This window comes from Adiantum capillus-veneris, chromosome 22 (assembly GCF_014529385.1).
Source record: "Adiantum capillus-veneris isolate H3 chromosome 22, ASM1452938v2, whole genome shotgun sequence".
Lineage (NCBI taxonomy): Eukaryota > Viridiplantae > Streptophyta > Polypodiopsida > Polypodiales > Pteridaceae > Adiantum > Adiantum capillus-veneris.
Genome location: NC_140952.1, coordinates 107900266 through 107919293, shown reverse-complemented (window position 1 = coordinate 107919293; position 19028 = coordinate 107900266). Strand labels below are relative to the sequence as shown.

Here is a 19028-nt window from a genome sequence, read left to right as displayed (position 1 = left end):
TGAATTTGCTCAGGCAGTCTTGAGGCTTGTCCTCATGACTCCTGCACAGCGCACATGCTTGCAACTAATATGGACAGTCCAATTCAAAGAGAGCTATCGCTCCTTCCGCACATAGCCATCTGCAAACCACCTCTTCGGTATACAGAGGTTGCCCGTTAGAAGACTTCAACTTTCCAAACCCTGCTTAGTTCTCGCGTTGCGTTTTTAAAATTTAAAAACGACTCTTTGGTATTTCTGCAATGGACGGTCTGTTCACAGAACCCTCTGGTTCCGAATTTGTGTGCCACAAGTTGAGAACAAATTCTATAATATTCACATGCTGCAAACTAATTTGCAACCAGTTTCCGACATGCTTCACCTAGAGGCTAACAGTGGAGGACCGAGCGAGGAATGCATCTTGATGGGTGGCTACAACGCGGGTTTTTATAAAAATGAGAGGGGAAAGGCTCATGCAAGCTGGAGAAATGGCCCTCCTAGCGTGTAGCACATGACCAAGCAGGGCCTTTACAACCTCTTGTGATCCATTCTTGCCGTGTGACCAACCTTACAAGGTATCTACAATAATAACAAGGATACATCATTTTGCATTGCACCAACAAGGGGTTGAGCACGAAGAGTTGGGACTCTTCGACTTAGAACTTATGGTAGTAAAAATGTCAAGAAAAATGGATCTTGAAGGCATTGGACTCCTTTGATTAATAGATTAAGAAGTCATGCTCTCTTTTCTCCTCTATATCTTGTTGATCTTGGTCACATTTTCGGCTACAACACATAATGGTCTCTAAAGAGTTATTCAGACCAAGAAGCAACACTTTAAACAATAGCATGGTCTTCTAGGTTGCAAGTCGAGCAAATTTTTTAAATGCTAAAAAATGGCAACCTCGCCTTGGATTTGATTGTGGAGGACCCTATTTGGTTTGGGCTTGATGGGGTAAGCTACGGAGGGTGATGGCGGCTACAAGCAATGGCGAGAGAGAAGGTAGAAAAGCAGAACAAAAGAGAGAGAGAGAGAGCAGAAAGAGTCGACAAAAGACACGCTATATTTTTTACATTGAAAAAACCTTACAATATATATCAAATTTTGTAGCCATGCAAAACTTCTAAAAAGATGACAGTTCATCTGCATGCTCCACAAGGGAGTGTTCCCATGGGATGACGTCAAAGTAAATGAGGGTTGAAACCCAACAACCCCCCCTCAAGCCCGAATCACTCTCATGATATCTCAAGTTTTTGGTGTACTCGAGATCCGTGAGTTTTAGGTTCTCTCACAGTCAAGGATTTTGGTGTATCCATAACCTGGTGCTATGATAGTGAACCCCCACTTGAATAGATAGGGTGTAAGTTGAAAAAATTAGCTACCAAACAAATGGAGTTTTTGGTTTACTACCAAACCTTGGGTTTAAGGTGTACCCAATAACCTCATGAGAAGTGTAACAAAAATAGGACTTGAACAAAAAAGTGGTAGTTTGGGAGGTCTTACCACTCATGTGTGGCAGTGTCTATAACCCGTACAATTTATTTTGACTAGAAAAAACATAAAAAAGTGTTGAGCTAAAAAACATCAATGTCAACAGAAAATATTTGAGATTCGGTGTCTCCATCAATCAGATGAATCTGATTTTTACCCTTTTGAAAGCATCTATTTGAAGGATGATTTGTCTTACCACACTGAACACAAGATTCTTCTTGAAACGCTCCTTTGTCTGGTGATTGTTGCGCCCACAAATGGCACACGATCTGGTACCAATGGATGGTCAAGTTGAAGTTGAGGTAGAAGCACGATTACTTGTGGAGTTTCTCAAAGAGTAGCTCAACTAACATCTGAGAGGATTTCCTCCCTCTCTTAGGTTGTGACTTCTTAACTCAACAATTATGGGAAGGCTTTTTGGAATTTGCTTGAGGATTTGTTCATAAAACCTCAACATGAGATGGCATTCATTTTAGTCTTCCAAGCATGGATCTACATGTTTAAACCAACTTGGGATTTTTTTGGTCTCAAACAAATATGCTATTCTACTATCATGTAGTGTGTAATGGCATAGTGGAAACCCTATAATTGTGGTAGAACTCAATTGGAAATTGAGAAGGCCATTGGAGAGTGGGTGTTGCGAGTGTCAAGGTCTTAGGCACGAGGGCACCCAGTGTTCGAGTACCCTTGGATAGTTGGGCTAGTGTGAACATGAAGGGCACCTCTATGTCAAGGTGTGGGTTTTGTAGCACCTAATATGTGTGAGCACCCTCTTACATGTGGATGCCTAGTCAACTTATGACATGTGATAGACCATGTGATAACTCCCATGTGGAATTCTAACGTGCAGTTTACTTGGCAATCCTTGTGTGTGTGCAAATATGCTTAACTCAAGGCTATAAATTGAGCTATGTTCACATTTAATAATCAACCCCATAATCATTGTGTGCCTATGCTATGCTCTTGTGTGTATTGATTACCTAAGTATAATTTGTATCTTTTCATTCTCTTAATCATGGTATTAGCATGAATACTTTATTTGATTATCCACCCTAATCCAGCAATTGGTATCGGAGCTTGATTATGATTAGCATCTCCTAATCACTCCCTTTGATCCTACTCTATCCACGTTACACCTTGTGTACTACACACTTGGTTGCTAGTCAAATTTTCTCTCTCTAACTATTGCCTAATTACCAAGAATTGATCATGTTCTTGGACTTAATTCCTTGAGCCACTACACTTCTTGGTTAGTTGGCATTGATCAATGTATTTGTGTGTAGGTGCATTGCATACATTCCCCTCTCAAATCAAGCATTCTCAATAAACTCCCTCTCTAATCGACCATACTTCACCAATTTGACTCATTTTCATCTAAATTATTGCAATTCATATAGATACTTGATGGTGATTGTGAGATTTGATTAGCAAATGGATTTTTTTTTGCATCTCATTTTCGCTCAATTTTAGCTTCTTTGCACAAGCTAATATCTCTCCCTAGTGTTAATTTACATTTGCAATTTGTGTGTGCATGTAGTGGTCAGCAATCGAGAGATCTTAAGTGATGAGATTGCACATCATTTAGGCCTTCAATTGAACATGCAAAATAGGCTCTATTTTTAGCTTCATTTTGTGCCCTTGGATTGAGCTGAATGTGATTAGACAGCTATTCCAGGTTGGTACTTATGTCAAAGAGCTTATATTTGAAATGGAAGTGGCCTATTGATGTAGAACATGGGTGGCGTATTTAAGCCATTGTTAAAATAACTATAGGGATGTAAGTGATGAACAATTTATTTTTTGTGCAAGACACTCAACTTATCCAGCTATATTAGGACAACCTTACATTACTACGTTGTGAATGGAAACAAAAGTTTTGGATGATGGATCTGCATATGCTACAAAGTTGTGATGGTAAGAAAGCGGCACAATTTCTAGCTGTTTGTGTAGCCCATGCTAGGAACAAAGACACCTTAAGAGATCATCCATTGCCAAAGTTGACGAAATAATTTAAAGAGAAGAAGGATTTCTAGGAGTTTTTCGAAGTGCATTGTAAAGCAAGACTATGATGGTGCTTTGAAGGAGAAGTTCTAGTTGACAGCGAATGTTTATAGAGAGGCTTTTTCTTTAGGATTTTTGGGTTTGTCTTCAGAGGGTTCGATATCTTACAAGAAATTCAATGAATTATGCAAATGGGAGAAGCAACATGTTTGCAATGCCCAATGTGAGATATTGGATCCAAATGAAGCAATATTAGGGATTTTCAAAGAATATGCATTTGTGAACACAGTGGGGGAATTGGATGCAGCCATGCAATCTAATGATCAAGTTGGGATTGATATTTTAAGGTAAACTCTCTTCATATGTATGACTTTCTTTTGCAATTCAAAGAGTAATTGGATGCAGAGGAGGTACATGTGAATACAAAATACAAAACAATGGCAAAGAAACCTATGGTTATTTCATTGACAAAAGAGAGAGATACAGTTATGGAGGAAGCATCTTTACAGCCTATTCTTCGAGATCCAGGTAAAATTGGGCATTCATTTAGTGAAGAAAAGCTGCAGGATTTGAAGATTTGTAATGCAGATTTTCTAAATCAAGAAGAGATAGAATGTTTTTGAGAAATGTTAAAGAAGCATGGGAAGGCTTTTTCTTTCCAACCAGGTGAGATCAGTTGTGTGGATCCTAGTGTTGTATCTCCCATAGTAATATTCATTGTTCCACACCTACCTGGGAATCTGCAGCCTATTCATGTTCCAAAAGCTCATCTTCCTAAGCTGGTTGATCTGTTAAATGAGAAGATTAAGATGGGCATTTTGGAGTCCTCTTGTGCCCCTTACTCTAACATGTGGTTTACGATTCCCAAGAAGAATGGTACATTGAGGTTTATATTGGATATGCAGCTAGTGAACAAAGTAACTATCAGAAATGTAGGGACTAGTCCAATGGTTGATGATTTTGTAATAGATTTTGTAGGTAGAGCATCTATTCCATGGGAGACTTGTATTCATCTATGATCAATTTCAATTGGCTATAGAAAGCAGGGATTTGGCAATCATGCGTACACCTTTGAGATTAGTAACAATGTGCACATTGCCAGTGGGTGCAACTAATTCAGTTGCACCCATCATCAGTTGCTCACATGATGATGGGATGAACAAAGTGTTGTGGGATTTCATTCCTCATATAACCATGCCTTTTGTTGAAGATGTTCTAATAAACGAGTGTGAAGAGGGGGAAAAAGATGAAGTCAAAGATAAGAGGGGGTTCAGACAGTTTGTGGCTAACCATATTGTTGATTGTGACAGGATATTATCAAGGTTTGAAGAGGTCAACCTTACACTCTCAGGCCAAAAGTCTATGTTTGGGGTCAGAGAAGTTTTGATTGTGGGACACTTATGTGGACCATCTGGTAGAAGACCAAGCCGTGTCAAATTGGATGCTATTTAAAGGATGAAAGAGGCATCCACTTTGACCAAGCCCTGTCAAAGTGAATGTTATTCAAAGGATGAAAAAGAAATGCAATTTGTTTATAGAAGTGCGAAGATTTTTAGGTGCATGTGTTTTTACTTGATATGGTTACCCCATTTTTCACATGTTGCAGAGGTTTTATACGGATTTCTTAGGAAGGGATAGAAATTTCTTTGAAAAGAAGAACACTCGAAGGATGTTCGTAAACTGAAGAAGATATTACAAGAGGCTCTTACATTAAGGAAAGAAGACTACAAAAGCGAAAAGCCGATTATTGTGACGGTTGACATGAGTCCTTCAGGTATTGGGTGGGCTATTGGACAGGATGAGAAGCAGGGAAAAAAGTATGATATCAGATTTGGTGCCAAAGTATTATGTGCTCAACAAAGAGCATATCCACACATAAAAAGGGAATTTTGGGGTGTCGCAACTACCCTAATGTGTGAAAAGGAGTAATTTATTGGTACTTCTATAATAGTGGAGACAAATTGTTTACCATTGCTTGGAATAATCACAAACTTTTCTACACCAGACATAGCTATGCTACATTGGAAAGCATATATTAAGTCATTAAATCCCAAGTTTCATCATATTGCAGGTAAGGATAATCCGGTAGTTGACATGTTGTCCAAGGCCAGGTTTGAAGACAAAGCAACTATGATTTCTGAAGCTGAAGATGTGGGATTGAGGTTCTTTGGCCCTTCAAAATTGCATGTAGAATGTAAAAGCATGGTTTTTGCACTACAGTCTTTTACAGAGGCCAAATATGAAGGTGAATGGTTGATGATTGGGAAATATTTGAGTACATTGAAGAAGTAGGATGACTGGACTGAACAAGAGTTTAAGCGTATCTGAAAGAAGGCTTATGGGTATTTATTACAGGATGAGTATCTATGGAAGCATACAAATAAGCGAAGAAGAACCCTCAACGAGTTGTTTTTTATAAGGCGATACAACTCCACGTACTTAAAGAATTCAATGAGTCTTTATGGGCAGGACACAGGGGAGTTTGGGCCACTTTTGCTAAAATCAAAGATCGATATTGGTGGAAGGGTATGTATAAAGATGTGGTGCACTTTGTTGAAACTTGTACAATGTGCCAAATGTACTCAAATGTAAAGCATCGTAATGGATTATATCCAACGTATCCATTGTGCATGCATTTTAAATGGGTAGTTGATTTTTACAATGCCCACAGGATTATGGCAAATGAGATACATCGTGCTTGCTAGGGAATATTTGACAAACCAGGTCAGGTTTTTACTTGAAGATGTAATATGTACATATTGTTGTGTTGGTAGAATTATTGCAGATAGAGGATAGTTGGATGCTGATGAAGCCAGAGACATTTTTACTCGTGTGGGTGTCAAGTTAAAACTCACTACTGCATACAATCTAGATGGGAATGGAAAAAGTGAAAGAGGGCATCCTCTCACTGTCAAGGCATTGGCTTAAACATGTAAGGGTCGTATTGGTGATTGGCCTCAATTACTTCCTTATGCTTTATGGGTGGACCATACTATAGACACACAATTACAAGTTTCATGCCGTCAGAGCTTATGTATGGACATAAGACTATTATGCCTCTAGAAGAGGCAATGACTACATGGAGTATATTGCCTTTGGATATAGAAATGAGCAAAGAAGAATTTCTTGCTTTAAAGATTCGACAGCTAGAGAGGAGAAGTGAAGATGTTGAAGCTGCAAAAGAGAAATTGAAGAGTGCTCGTCTGAAAAATAAGGAGGCTTTTGATAAATGGCATAGGCTAACGCCCTGTGATATTCAAGAAGGAGATTGGGTTCTTGTTTATGATAGCAGTTTGGACAACCAATATACAGCTATGCGGAAAATGGTGGTTTGGCCCATATGGGGTTAAACATGCTTTTCCTAATGCTACATACAGGTTATGTGAAATGGATGGTATGGAGCTGAAGATCCCAATTGGAGGAAAGCGTGTCAAGCTACATAAAAGAAGGAATGAAGAGCTTCAAATTGAAGATAAAGACTTCAATGTGGACGAAGATAAGGATTTAGATGATGAAGATGTGACTTTTGAAGAAGATGTTGTTTTAGATAACCTCTAAATATTGGCACATACCGGAGGATGTGCAAGTTTAGAGGGGGTGGATATGTGCCCCTTTGCATGTTGAAGATGTCCAAAGCGATAGTTTTTTTGCTTGGGATTGTTCAAATAACTGATAACTAAGCCTTGCGTGACCATAGCCTTAGTAAAGCATGGTTCTCTGCAAAGTAATTGCAGATTGTCATATAAAGTCCATCGATTAGTGCTAGGTGTATAGTTAATGATGACAAACCTATTTCTCCCTTTTTCTTGTGCTGCATAGTCTTATGTACATGTGGGAATTTTTTTAGAGATAGTTGACATTTGTTTTTATATTAAGAGGGACATGGAGTAGTGGGTCATAAGCAAGGTTGACCCCATTGTAACGCCTCGCTTCATTTTAGGGCCCGAGGGTGACAGTGAATGCTCGATCTCGACAAACCACGATGCGGTACCGCGGTGTGCACAATGCTTCCGGTTTGGGTCAATGGACAATAGGACATAGTCTTCACCCATGATTTCTCCTCAATCCATCGTCTTGGCGCGTTGGGGGTGCGTAGTTGGGTTTGAGAGGGCGGTAATGTGAGTTCCCTCCTTCACATCTCGATGTAGAGGTAAATGATGGGGAATTTGCTTCACACAAGAACTTCAAGGCAACATGACCCAAGGAAAACGGGGCACCCGGCTCGCGTGCGGGACTATTGGCCCGTCATGTTGGCGCGTCTCAACGGCGGGCTTTCGTGGCTCGTAGCTCATAGACCGGTTGTCCGAATTTGATGTTTATATACTCCACATAGAGACCGTGACTTCCTCTTTGAGATTAGCTATGCACATTAACAAACGTGCACACAAGGTGCATGTTGCTGACCCGTGACGACTATCGACAGATTTTCCACTCGGGATTGTCAATAAATTTTGAAGATTGTCAAAAGTTGCCTAAGAGAGTTTTAGAGGGACCTTTTGGACATGCGCTTGAGGCTCGGATAGCCTCGTCCCCCACTTTATCCTAAAAGACGCTTCCACACTTTCATTGCACGAGAGTCGCGATGGCTCTCACGTGCATCAAGCTAAAAGTGACGAGACGGGTTGTTTTTTGGATGGACCCTCTGCGAGCCGCAGCAACGTGGACTCAAGTTATCAGAACGCAAGCCTCCTATCCTACATGCTCAAGTTGTAGGTACTTGACCTCACAGTGGAGGTTCCATCTCGAATGTTCGGAGCACACTCGTAACACTTAGTATCAGAGCCAAATTCCCATCATGCAACTGCAAGGACTTATTAGCAATGTACACAAGATCTACTGCCAATAAATGTCTGCAGAGGTGTGAGCTAGAGATGCAAATGCATCAAGTAACTAGGAATGTGACCAAGGTTGCAAAGTGATGCGACTCCACCGAAAGAGGGATGCCCCCCTTGTTTTCATTGATGAGAGTTCTAGGTGAGAAGTCCCTTCTTGCAAACCAAGTAAGAAGCTAGCAAGCGGCCAGTCATCGGGCAGTCGTGGAGTGTCCCCCTTAGTAATCACCTTCATTTGAGGTCACTAGTTGTATCAGCCCCCTAAATTCTCATTAGTCAGGCTCATGAGGTGTTGTCAAGCACCTTCTAAAGAAGGTAGGCAGGCCCAAAGTCAAATGTGACTTTCATCTAGTGAGCTTCAACTTGGCCTTGGTCAAGCTCGGTAGAGTGGTCCAAGATAAGGGCCCAACTCAATTAAAGCTACAACATCCGCTATCAATATGGACGGTGAGGTGAATTTAGCATTGGCCTTCAAGCCTGTGTGGCACAAGCTATGGATCAAAGTGGACAGCGAGGTGACTTTAGCATTAGCACTTCAAGCCTGTGTGGCACAAGCTATGGATCAAAGTGAGAGTGGATCATCTTCAGAATGCAAGCATTGGCATTTAGGCCCATGTGGTAGGGTCACGGGAAGCTTGGCAAGTTGTCCCTTTTTAAGAAAATGCAACCAACATCATGACCTTAAGGGTTTTTTGAAATGAAGACTCTATAGGCAGTGTGGTCCTTGACATGAACATCGATAGCAAGTGCAAGTTGTCCACGAGGGCCTAGGAAACCCAAGTGGCAGTCAAAGCTTGGACAGTAGTTCTACACCGAGGATTCATAGGTGGAGAGAAAGCAAAGTAGTGCAACGGCCGAGTAGACTAGCAATGGAGCTAAGTGAATCTCATCCAAGTCTACAAAAGTGATCCCCATTGGAAAATGGACAAGTCACACAATGGATGGAGGGCGTGTGGGGAATAATCCACCCTCATGGAATGGAATCTTATTGGGACTTTACAGAGACCACTTTAGAAGAAGTGAGGACAGATGCTACCACAAAATGTATCAACAGACAAGCCCACGAGTTGTAAAGCACCTAGAATGGGATAGGGCACCTCATCTTTCCAAGTATCTTTGAGCCAAAATGGGACAATTCAGAGACACGGTGACTTGGTGTAAGACAACACCTAGAAAAGCCAACCGACAGCTAGTGTATATCCTACAATGACCAAGGCCTACTCAGTGCAACACATGGAAAAGGACCAGAGCCAAAGCTTCTTCACTGGGACAACAAGATGTCTCAATGCACATAGTCCAGAGGGACTTGCGAGGTAAGGCTCGAGATCCCACCTCAAAGGTAGCAATAACAAGCAAGGTAGGTGCTAGAGGGCCCTCCTCCTAGCTTCACCAACCAATGCAATCAACGATGCTGGCTAGAGAAGAACCGATGTCGTGTCGCTTTGCGGGCACGAGATGAAAAACAAAGTTTTGCTTGTATTTTCAAACTTTGACAAATCTATGATTTATGTTAGAACTAGTAATGGCATCAGATTGACGGAAACGTATGCTTTTTGTGGTATTTTAGACAAAAAATGCTTCAAAGTGGACTAAGTGGGATGGCAGGTTGAAGATGACCAAAGTGATGGTTTTTTGCTTGGGATTTTAGAGTTTGAAGTGCTGAGGGAGCTGGTCCAGACAACTCCTCAAACGGAGCTGTAGAATGCAACATATGGCCAGCTGATGTTTTGTAGGGAGCTGGGTGTGCACAACGTTAGCCTCTTATAGCCTTGTCAAATGGCGCTAGAGAGAGAGAGAGAGAGAGAGAGAGAGAGAGAGAGAGAGAGAGAGAGAGAGAGAGAGAGAGAGAGACTGATGACAAATTACCAACATTGGTGTTTTCCAAAAACTTACGCTAGTTATTGAGGTTTTTACATCTTAATTTAATGTTAAAACATTTGACCACGACCCGAACACTCAATTTTAAAGGTTTTAAATCTTAGGCTTGAAAATGAGCGTTAAAACCCGATTTCTGGCCAATCTAGAGCATTTATAACTCATTCAATTTCATGTCTCTCCCGACTCAATCTACCGGCCCTCCCAAACCGAGATGCATTTCCATTGTGTATGATAGGCCACTTTCTTGGGCGTCCATCGTAAAAATATTGAATTATAGCTATTCTGAGCGAATTGGGGACACCATATTATTCATGTTCTTATTTTGAAATATTTTGCACTACGTCCAGCTATTGTTCTATTTATTATACTATTCGAACATGGATAAATTTCTAGATGGCACATTGCACGAGAAAATTTACAAGTTCATTAAATAATCAGTGGTACAAATACATTCATAAATTCATGTTTGCAAAGAGTCAGTCTAATGATAAGGCATTGGCCTCTCAACCTATGGGTTGTGAGTTCAAATCCCCCGTTGGATCACCTCTAGAGGGATACCTTGTGCTCACCTGGTGTTCATGTTGCTAGGGCTCTTGTCTTTGTGCACTTGAGTGCATCCTCCTCTCGAGGTGGGTCACCAAAGAAGAAGGTTCCTAGTTGGTTGCTACGAGTACTATTGTTCCCCGCACATGGTGCATCGATTAGGTGGCCATGGTGATGCCTACGCGTGGCGCTTGCCTGATGGTACGTGGCCCTTGCTCGACCATGTTTCATGGCTAATATTTGGAAGGGATAAGCACCTCCCTCTCTCGGCCTTTTGATGCATTAGAAAAAAATTAAATAAATCATAAATTCATTATGTGTGCAAATATCTTATCATACTATCCAGACACGAATATATTTTTAGATGGCGCATTACACCGGAACATTTACCTGTTCATAATTGGTACTAATAAATCTATAAATTCATGTATTCATTTTATGTGCACAAAATTAATTTTCATTTATTTGTAGTTGTACCTAAATATATTACATTCCTCTGGCTTCTAAACAATTGTCCTCGACTGTAGGGCTTCATGATACTTATGCAGGATGTCCGAGAAATCTTACAATTCTGATTCCATCATCCACTACTGAGCATCTAGAGGGGAGTAATTCTTAAACCTAACTAAGTACTTACGATGAGTTCTTCTAGACTTTAGTTGGCGTTGTTGATGGTGTATGATATGTTTTGGAAGAAGTATTTCTTCGGTTTGATCTACCTCAAGGGGATCTTTTGTAATAAGTTATGCAACAGGCTCGCTAAAAAAAGTTTTAGAAGGCTCATGTGAAAAGCATTATGGATTTTCCAAGTCTTTGGAAGATCCAATCTAAATGCTACATCATTTATCTATTTTGTAATGTTAAAGAGTATCGGTTTGTAGATATTACCCAAGGTATGAACGTCACAACTATAGTGATTGAGTTTCTATGAAATTCGATTGAGCCTTTACCAGATTGTCAAAGGCAAAAAAAAGAGCCTCTTATCAAAATTTTGTATTGAAAGGAAAAGGTTGTTGAAATAAGCTTCATCTCATGCTCTAGTATGCACTACCTACATACTAGTGAAGTTCCATGTAGATACCTAGGTTAAAGCATGTGATAACCATTTATAGCCATGCAATAGTCATGTGATACGTGTTTGACGCATGAGAAGGGTGGAGGATCATACTCTTATGAAAGGTCACTTAAATCTTGCAGTTAAAGATAAGCTCTCTTCCAAGCTTATATGAGAGGTCAAGATTACCACTTTTTTAAGAAAGATAATCAAGTTTGGTTTGAATCTCTGTGTGTGTGTGTGTGGGGGGGGGGGGGGGGGGGGGGGGAGCATCTTGAAAATCTACTTGGAAAGAGTTTGAGAATGTCCAAAAGCATTATTACAAACTTTCTCCAAGTTGAGACACAAACACCATATATGCTCTACTTCTTGAGTCAGAATCTCTTCCAATTGAGGTTATCGGAAAAGGTTGCAAAGTACATGATAAAGATGCGTCAAAACCCCTCACATTAACTTCCTACAATTGCATGGGAAGCAAGCAAAAAAGTTGAAAGGACGTATAAAAGCAAGATCTTGGACACGAGATGGATGCAAGACATAATAAAGTGGTTTGGGAGATGGGATGCATTACACTTGCTACATGATGCCTCAATAGACTCCCAAGGGAATGAAGCTTTTCTACAATGCCAATGTATTACGACCTGGGAGGAATACGGTGGGTCACGCTTCTTACATTACAGCACCCATATTGCCCCAAACTTCAAAAGAGGAATCCATACTCACCCTTACATGCATATCCCCTTGTCAACGATACGCACCATCATAGCCATTCGACTTAGCTCCCACTCCCTTCGATGCGAGACAATGCGTCGGGGCAATGGAGAAAAGTCAAATCAATTGTGCACATTATGCTCACTGCAAGTTTGAGAGTTTGAGCACCACATGCTACTAGAGTGCTCAAGTTTTGGTCACATCCGAACTTGCTTCCCTCACGTTTTTAGCCATGACTTAGACCTACACACTTTCTGCTCTCAGCCACAATGTGAGCTCTCTATTGCGACTCCAATCACCACACTTTTGGAGCAGTGAGAATCACTCATCAATCGCACACATACTTCACCACATGTAACTTTAGTCCCATAGGTCATATTTGACCTCAAAGGAGGATAATAAAATCTCTCTCTCTCTCTCTCTCTCTCTCTCTCTCTCTCTCTCTCTCTCTCTCACACACACACACACACACACACACACACACACACACACACACACACACACACAGACTTCTTCAGAGTAGACACGGGACAGCCGCAAGAGCCACTCCCACAGTAGAGCTCCCCCTCGTCTCATACCAGAGGCACACTGATTGACCAAGCGATTGAACTGGGGAAATCCATGCGCCCACGACTGCGAAGAACTACACAGCATTGACGGAGGCTACGACAGAAAATTCGGAGCACGCTGGCCAGGCATGCACGACGCCTAGTCAAACTACTAACCATGGAGGAAATTGATGAGATTCGCCAACGACCGATGCTAGATCTCTTGTGATTCAGCTATCCCAACAAGCCGCCCATTTTTTGCTTGGTTCACATCGATCAACTTAGGACCCCATAGTATATATATCTTTGTTTTGTACTATTGTTAGGTTATTTCGTTACTCTGACTTTGTATCAGATCCACCACTTTGTAACTTTCGGGTCCCATAGGTCATTATGGCCTTTCGAAGACATTAATATAACATTTCATTTCATTTCATTTCTCTCTCTCTCTCTCACACACACACACACAATGCCACAATTGACTATCCACCCTAATTTAACATATATAGATTTGAAAGTGAAAAAGGGTGTAATACTTGGATTACATGCATGCTCCACATAAGAGCAAAGGAAATTCTCTCATCTTGCACAACGCCAGATTTTCAAAGAAACCTAAAAATAGGACCATTTTAAAATGCCTCGATTCCAAAGGATTTAGAAGAGCTATTGAGATCTCCTTATGACTTTTTAGATTCTGTCATATCTTTAATATAGAGTGTACCAGGATACTTACTCCCATGATTGATCAACAACAGAAAAACAAGTGCCTGTATAATGCGTAATTTTCATGTGAGTTTGATGAGGAGCATAAAACTCGAGGGGATTGGAAGTGTACAAGGGATGTTTGGAACAAAGCTCAATTTAAAAATTAATTGCACAAATTGGGACTGTTAGGCAAGGAGATTTCATCCCCCTCATATAATTAATCCTCATTTTGAATATAAAATTAGAAATGGCTTTAAATTCTAGGCACATAAAATGTTTACATTTTTCCCCTCACTTAAGAGTGAGGCTTTGAGCACTTTGAGCACGAAGCAAATAGCATACTGTCACAAAAGCTTTGGAAATGTAGATGCTCAAAATTCCGCCAGACTAGCTCCTCAGTTATTGAACATAACCACTCACATAGAAATTGAGAAATGGATGAACATTAAGGTTGTGTACGCGCACATTAGGACCGGCATGAGTAAGGGTAGATTAGCATAAGCAAGATGACCCAATCTTGCATTCATTCAGCTCACACACTGAAGAAGAATGTTGAGCATGTCAAGTGTGATAGGTTACATACAGAGTAGTGGAAACTCAAAAAATTCAGCTAAATGCGCACTTCAATGCACGAAAAATTCACCTAAACGTGCACTCTATTGCACGAGTGAATTGAATGCTAAACATGAAATGTCATTTGTGCAATTCAACCCTGAAGGATTCATTGCAAATACAATTTTTCCTCTTATTGACGCATTAATTTTTCAACTGCTAGATTTGAAGTAGAATAACAACAGCGGATAAATTTGGAGCGCATTTTTTTTTTGGTGCCACTGTGACTCATACACAATACACAGGTAATGGTGCAGGTTTTTGGTCTCGGACAGCAGAACACCTCGAACTCAAATTCTAACTTGATAGCTTTAAGCCAGATGAACCACTTCTGCTCAGCAAGAGATCGACAACTGCATACAAGGAAGACAAAATCTTCTTTTCTAGAACCACCTTTTACATGTATGCACCCATAGCAAAGCATATTTGCAGAATACACAAGATCGAGTAGACCCATTATAATATACATTGGAGCTGAAATTAATAAAGGCCTTAGCCATTCATCTTGCAAGTCCACAGGAAAACCAGCGAAGCGAGGGCGATGGAAAATGTAAACAGCATACAGAACTTGGTCCTTCTGTACCTTCTCTAATATGCATGTTGAGAACATACATCTATCTACAACAATGGCTACTGGAACCTTTACATAGCCCTTCCCTTGCGCGTGTGGTCTCACCTACACCTCGTACAAGTGTTGGGAGTAACTCACCCGGTTCCAGCCAAACTTCAATAGCTGTGCTCGTTGCCTCATCTAAGACGCATATTTGGGTAAAATAATCCTCAAAAACCCGTCCCTGCCAGTTTGTAGAAACCCTCATAGAACATCAAAATATATCACAAACCAAAACTGCAAATCAAAAACTCCACAAAAAAGAAAAACTTGAAACCTAAAAAAAAATTGCAATTTCCAACCCATTGAGGTGGGTACATCCCACTCACATGAACTCGGCCGAAACACAATCCAAATTTATGTTCTTCGGCAGCGGCCACTGTGCCTTGAAAGGCCCCTGAGACAATTCCTTCTGATGATATGTAGCCTTCTCCTTTTGCTTAAAACCATCCATCCAACATTCCGGTGACCGTGATCCAGAAACTAGAAGTCTGGTATCATGATGGAAGGCACAACAGTGCTTAGCCATTTAGCAAATAAGCGAGAAAAATGACGACCTTTCCATTACCATCCTACCTACTATCCTGGACAAGGGTCCTGGGCAAGGCCTCGGCAAGGGGGCTCTGAGCCCACATGACCTGGGAAAGGGGGCCATAGCCCCCTTGCCCAGGACCCTTGTCCTCACAAATACTCACAAATACCTTACCTGTCCTCATTTACTTCCACCCGAATACCATCAGCTTGTACCCCAGGTACCTCAATAGTGACAACATAAGAGACTCTTGACTCTGCAATGTCCATTCGAGGAAGCCAATCATGTTCTACCAAACACAACTAGTTTCAATGGTTCTTTGCCAAACCTTCAAATTCTTTCTGAGAGGCAACCAAAAAAAGAAAATGTATACCTCTACCTCTATGTTTAGTGTCTATTGTAGGCCATACTTTATTGCCCTCTTCATTGGCCGCTCTCGCAAACAGAGGCTCCACATTCAAATAATTATCCAAGCTGTCCTTTACGCAATTGGATTTCGGCGGTAATGCAATTTCAGGCAACTCAGCACCCTTATCCACAGACTGAAGTTGCTTGCATGGTGTACCGTCTCCTTCAGCCGGACATGGACGCTGCCACATTCCAGAAAGAGTTAATACGCATGTCATAATTTTTTATGATTGGTCTGTTTAGATACGAAACAGCACAGCAACATGATTGGTCTGTTTAGATATGAAACAGCACAGCAACATTTGATACCTGATCTAAGCATTCCCTCATATAATAAGCTAGTGTATGACTACCCTGCCTAGCAAACAAGAGCCGGCTATCCCTCGGTCCACTGCCTTGGGAAACCGAACCTGCATTTGAAGCCTGCCACAACAAGGTAGTTAGGTACGTTAGGTACCATACAAAAGGTACAGATGTATTACGCGAATTGCTCATCACCCTCAGATAAGCTAGGCAATGTATTGAAACAAATACACAAAATTATTCCATTTTTATATTAGTGATCAAAGATAAGAGATTACAAGTGAGGCTACAATGATGCTATCAAACTATCAGAAAGAACTTGAAAGTGTATAAAGTATGGCTCTACCACCACACCGTTTCTAATTTTAGAAAATGTAATGTGCGAGACGAGCCGATCAAGAGAATACATAAGGTATATATGGTACTTATGGTATGGGACAAGGGGGTTAGGTACGCGAATGGATGCAACCATGAGCCACAGCCTCAAAAAACCCATCATTGCATTGGCAACATCAATTCAAAATATTAAGCGGAGAGATTCCAAGGATGTGACCTCACCTGACTCTCTCTGAATTCCCTAGAATAAGTCGGAAGGTGGCTGCTGTCTTGCCTGGCAAAGAGAAGACGGCTATCTTTTCTGCTACTTGACAGTGTGTCTGAGCCAGAGTTACAAACCTGCAGCACCAGAACTGGTCGATATAATGGTAGTGTACAAAATTCTCAAACAATGTAACCCAAATGTGGGAATAAGTCAAGCATGCCCATGTGACTTCAAATATTTGGACTGCAAAAAATAACCCTTAAAGAGACTCCTGAACTCAAATTTGAATATGCAGAACATTTCCAAATAGCAGTAGGCAAAGTGTCTCCATTGTAGCATACCTTTATCATCCTTGATGTACCTTAAACATCGCAGTATGCAATTTTCATTAAAAGGATACTATGAGCATCTAGTCTCAGAGGATTACCTGGCTAACTGGTAAACAAATGTATCACATCTAGATGAATCAAGGAAGACCCTAGATTCATCTTAAAAATAAAATGTGGTTTATAGACTCACAGTACTCACATAGAATGTTTTAACTATATGCATTCAAGGTCTGCATCAAAACCCCATTAGCTGTTATTTGAAAATACATGAAAAACTTCCTTGCCCTTTTCAACCTACATGAAAAACATATATTCAAACAATTCTCACACACATTAAAAAATTTACACATCCATTGTGGTGGACGCAAATGGTAATAATCAAAGAGGAAAAAATTGAAGCCCAAAGAGTGGGCATCAAAGGCCATCTAGGGCATCATTTGATGCCCAAGAAATTCCTAAGGGTGTCATGTTACTTTGTTGCTAGCATGGTATATTCAATTAAGGATCAGTCTCCTGCCATATCTAAGAGTTTATGGATGGTGCTTGTGCCTCTTAAACATGGAGAAAAAGGAGTTGTCTATAGATCCTAGGTATGTTGAGACTTTAGTATAGTTGTGATAGGATTTTAGCTCCCATCATTACCTTCGGATGGTCGACCTGGATTGTGATGTAGGACCCTTCCATCCATGATTGTGAAGGATAGAAGCCTCCCTCTCTTCTATTGCTCATATCCTTGCATCTCTGGATAGGAATAAGGTATTGTTAATGGATCCCAAGAACAAAGGAAGGTCTAACTATCAAGAAGGCTGTAGTTTTACAGTCACCATAAATTCAAAGGTGTCGTCAATGAAGCCCAACAACAGAGGAAGGCCTGACTATCAAAACGCCTAACTATCAAGACGCCTGTAGTTTTACAGTCACCATAAATTCAAAGAGTGAGGTTTTCAAGCAATTCCTTTATTATAAACACATAAATAAAATACTATCCCTGTCAAATAAAGTGGCCAGAAATCTATGTTGGATACAAAATCAGCACTCAAAGAACATCTGACAGAATAACCTTCCTAGTTCAAAACTGAGGCTAAGATGTATGTCCAAGCAGCATGCTAACATGAAGGCTACCGCTACCCGTTACTGCTGAAAGAATTGACACCAATAAAAACCTTTGCTAAGCTGCTAAAAATGAGCCCCGAGATTCTGATTGCACAAAGCTTCATCACACTCAGACGGGATGGATTGACAAAATTAAACACAAAAATCCCCATGGACATCCAGCAAGAAAAACCCAATGCTAATATGCTCCCAAAACAACAAGACTTCTTGTTCATGAAGAGGCCCATTACAAAAGAAAAAAAATGGTGCATGAAAAGCAACCAGGAACCTACCATAGAAGCTAAGGAGGAAGCGCACGAATTCTGAGGGGTGGCGGCGAGGTGGCTCGCAATGCGATTCAGTCTTCTAGCGGCAGCTTCCGAGAAGTCCATTCTCTGCGCAAAGAAGCGCTCTCTCTCTCTCTCTCTCTCTCTCTCTCTCTCTCTCTCTCTCTCTCTGAACGCAGCAAAAGAACGTACCTTGGCGGCGAGACTACACACCCTGCGTGCTGTATGGTATTGAGCTGAGCTTGCGGAAGAGAGGAGAGAGGCCTATTAAAGTATCTAGCTCAAGATCATTTTTGCCCACATCTCTTGATCTTTTACACTCTTAGAGAGTCCATAGAGTTTGTAGAGTGACGTGTCTCTCTTTTCCATATGGCTGGTTATATGCTGGGTTCACACGGAGCCACCGTACCAAAGGTGAAAGAGGCGTGCAGCCATCATGGACAAAACTCGTTCGTGAAGCTATGGAGAAAAGATCTCCTGGCCCACTCAAAAACCGAAGAAAATTTTTTGACTGTGGAAATTTAAAATACGCAACTAAAATAATCACATGACTGCAAAAGCTACTCCTTATACA

At 40.9% G+C, this 19028-nt stretch overlaps 1 protein-coding gene across 4 annotated transcripts; it reads right to left on the bottom strand.

Moving 5' to 3' along the window:
- Nucleotides 1-14710: 14710 nt before the first annotated feature.
- On the bottom strand, nt 14711-18783 carry ACD32.1 (alpha-crystallin domain 32.1). 4 transcript variants are annotated; one of them, XM_086496172.1, is made up of 8 exons: nt 18647-18783; nt 18461-18562; nt 16764-16880; nt 16212-16325; nt 15868-16084; nt 15669-15783; nt 15292-15453; nt 14711-15146 (listed from the first exon to the last, which is right to left on the bottom strand). In XM_086496172.1, the coding sequence occupies exons 2-8, from the start codon at nt 18557-18559 to the stop codon at nt 15104-15106; spliced, it is 867 nt and encodes a 288-aa protein (XP_086352298.1). In that variant the 5' UTR covers nt 18560-18562; nt 18647-18783; the 3' UTR covers nt 14711-15103. The 4 variants fall into 4 exon arrangements, with proteins under 4 accessions (XP_086352298.1, XP_086352300.1, XP_086352299.1 ...); XM_086496174.1 differs by having other exon boundaries at nt 15669-15750; XM_086496173.1 differs by having other exon boundaries at nt 15874-16084.
- Nucleotides 18784-19028: the final 245 nt, after the last annotated feature.

Bases quoted from the DNA above. Each gene is read 5' to 3' on its own strand.
- ACD32.1 (XM_086496172.1), bottom strand. From the start codon at position 18,559: ATGGACTTCTCGGAAGCTGCCGCTAGAAGACTGAATCGCATTGCGAGC. The intron at 15,784-15,867 runs GTATACATTTTC...TGTGTTTGGTAG, and splicing joins CACTAAACATAGAGGTAGAG to AACATGATTGGCTTCCTCGA. The intron at 15,454-15,668 runs GTAAGGTATTTG...TCATGATACCAG, and splicing joins GTGGAAGTAAATGAGGACAG to ACTTCTAGTTTCTGGATCAC.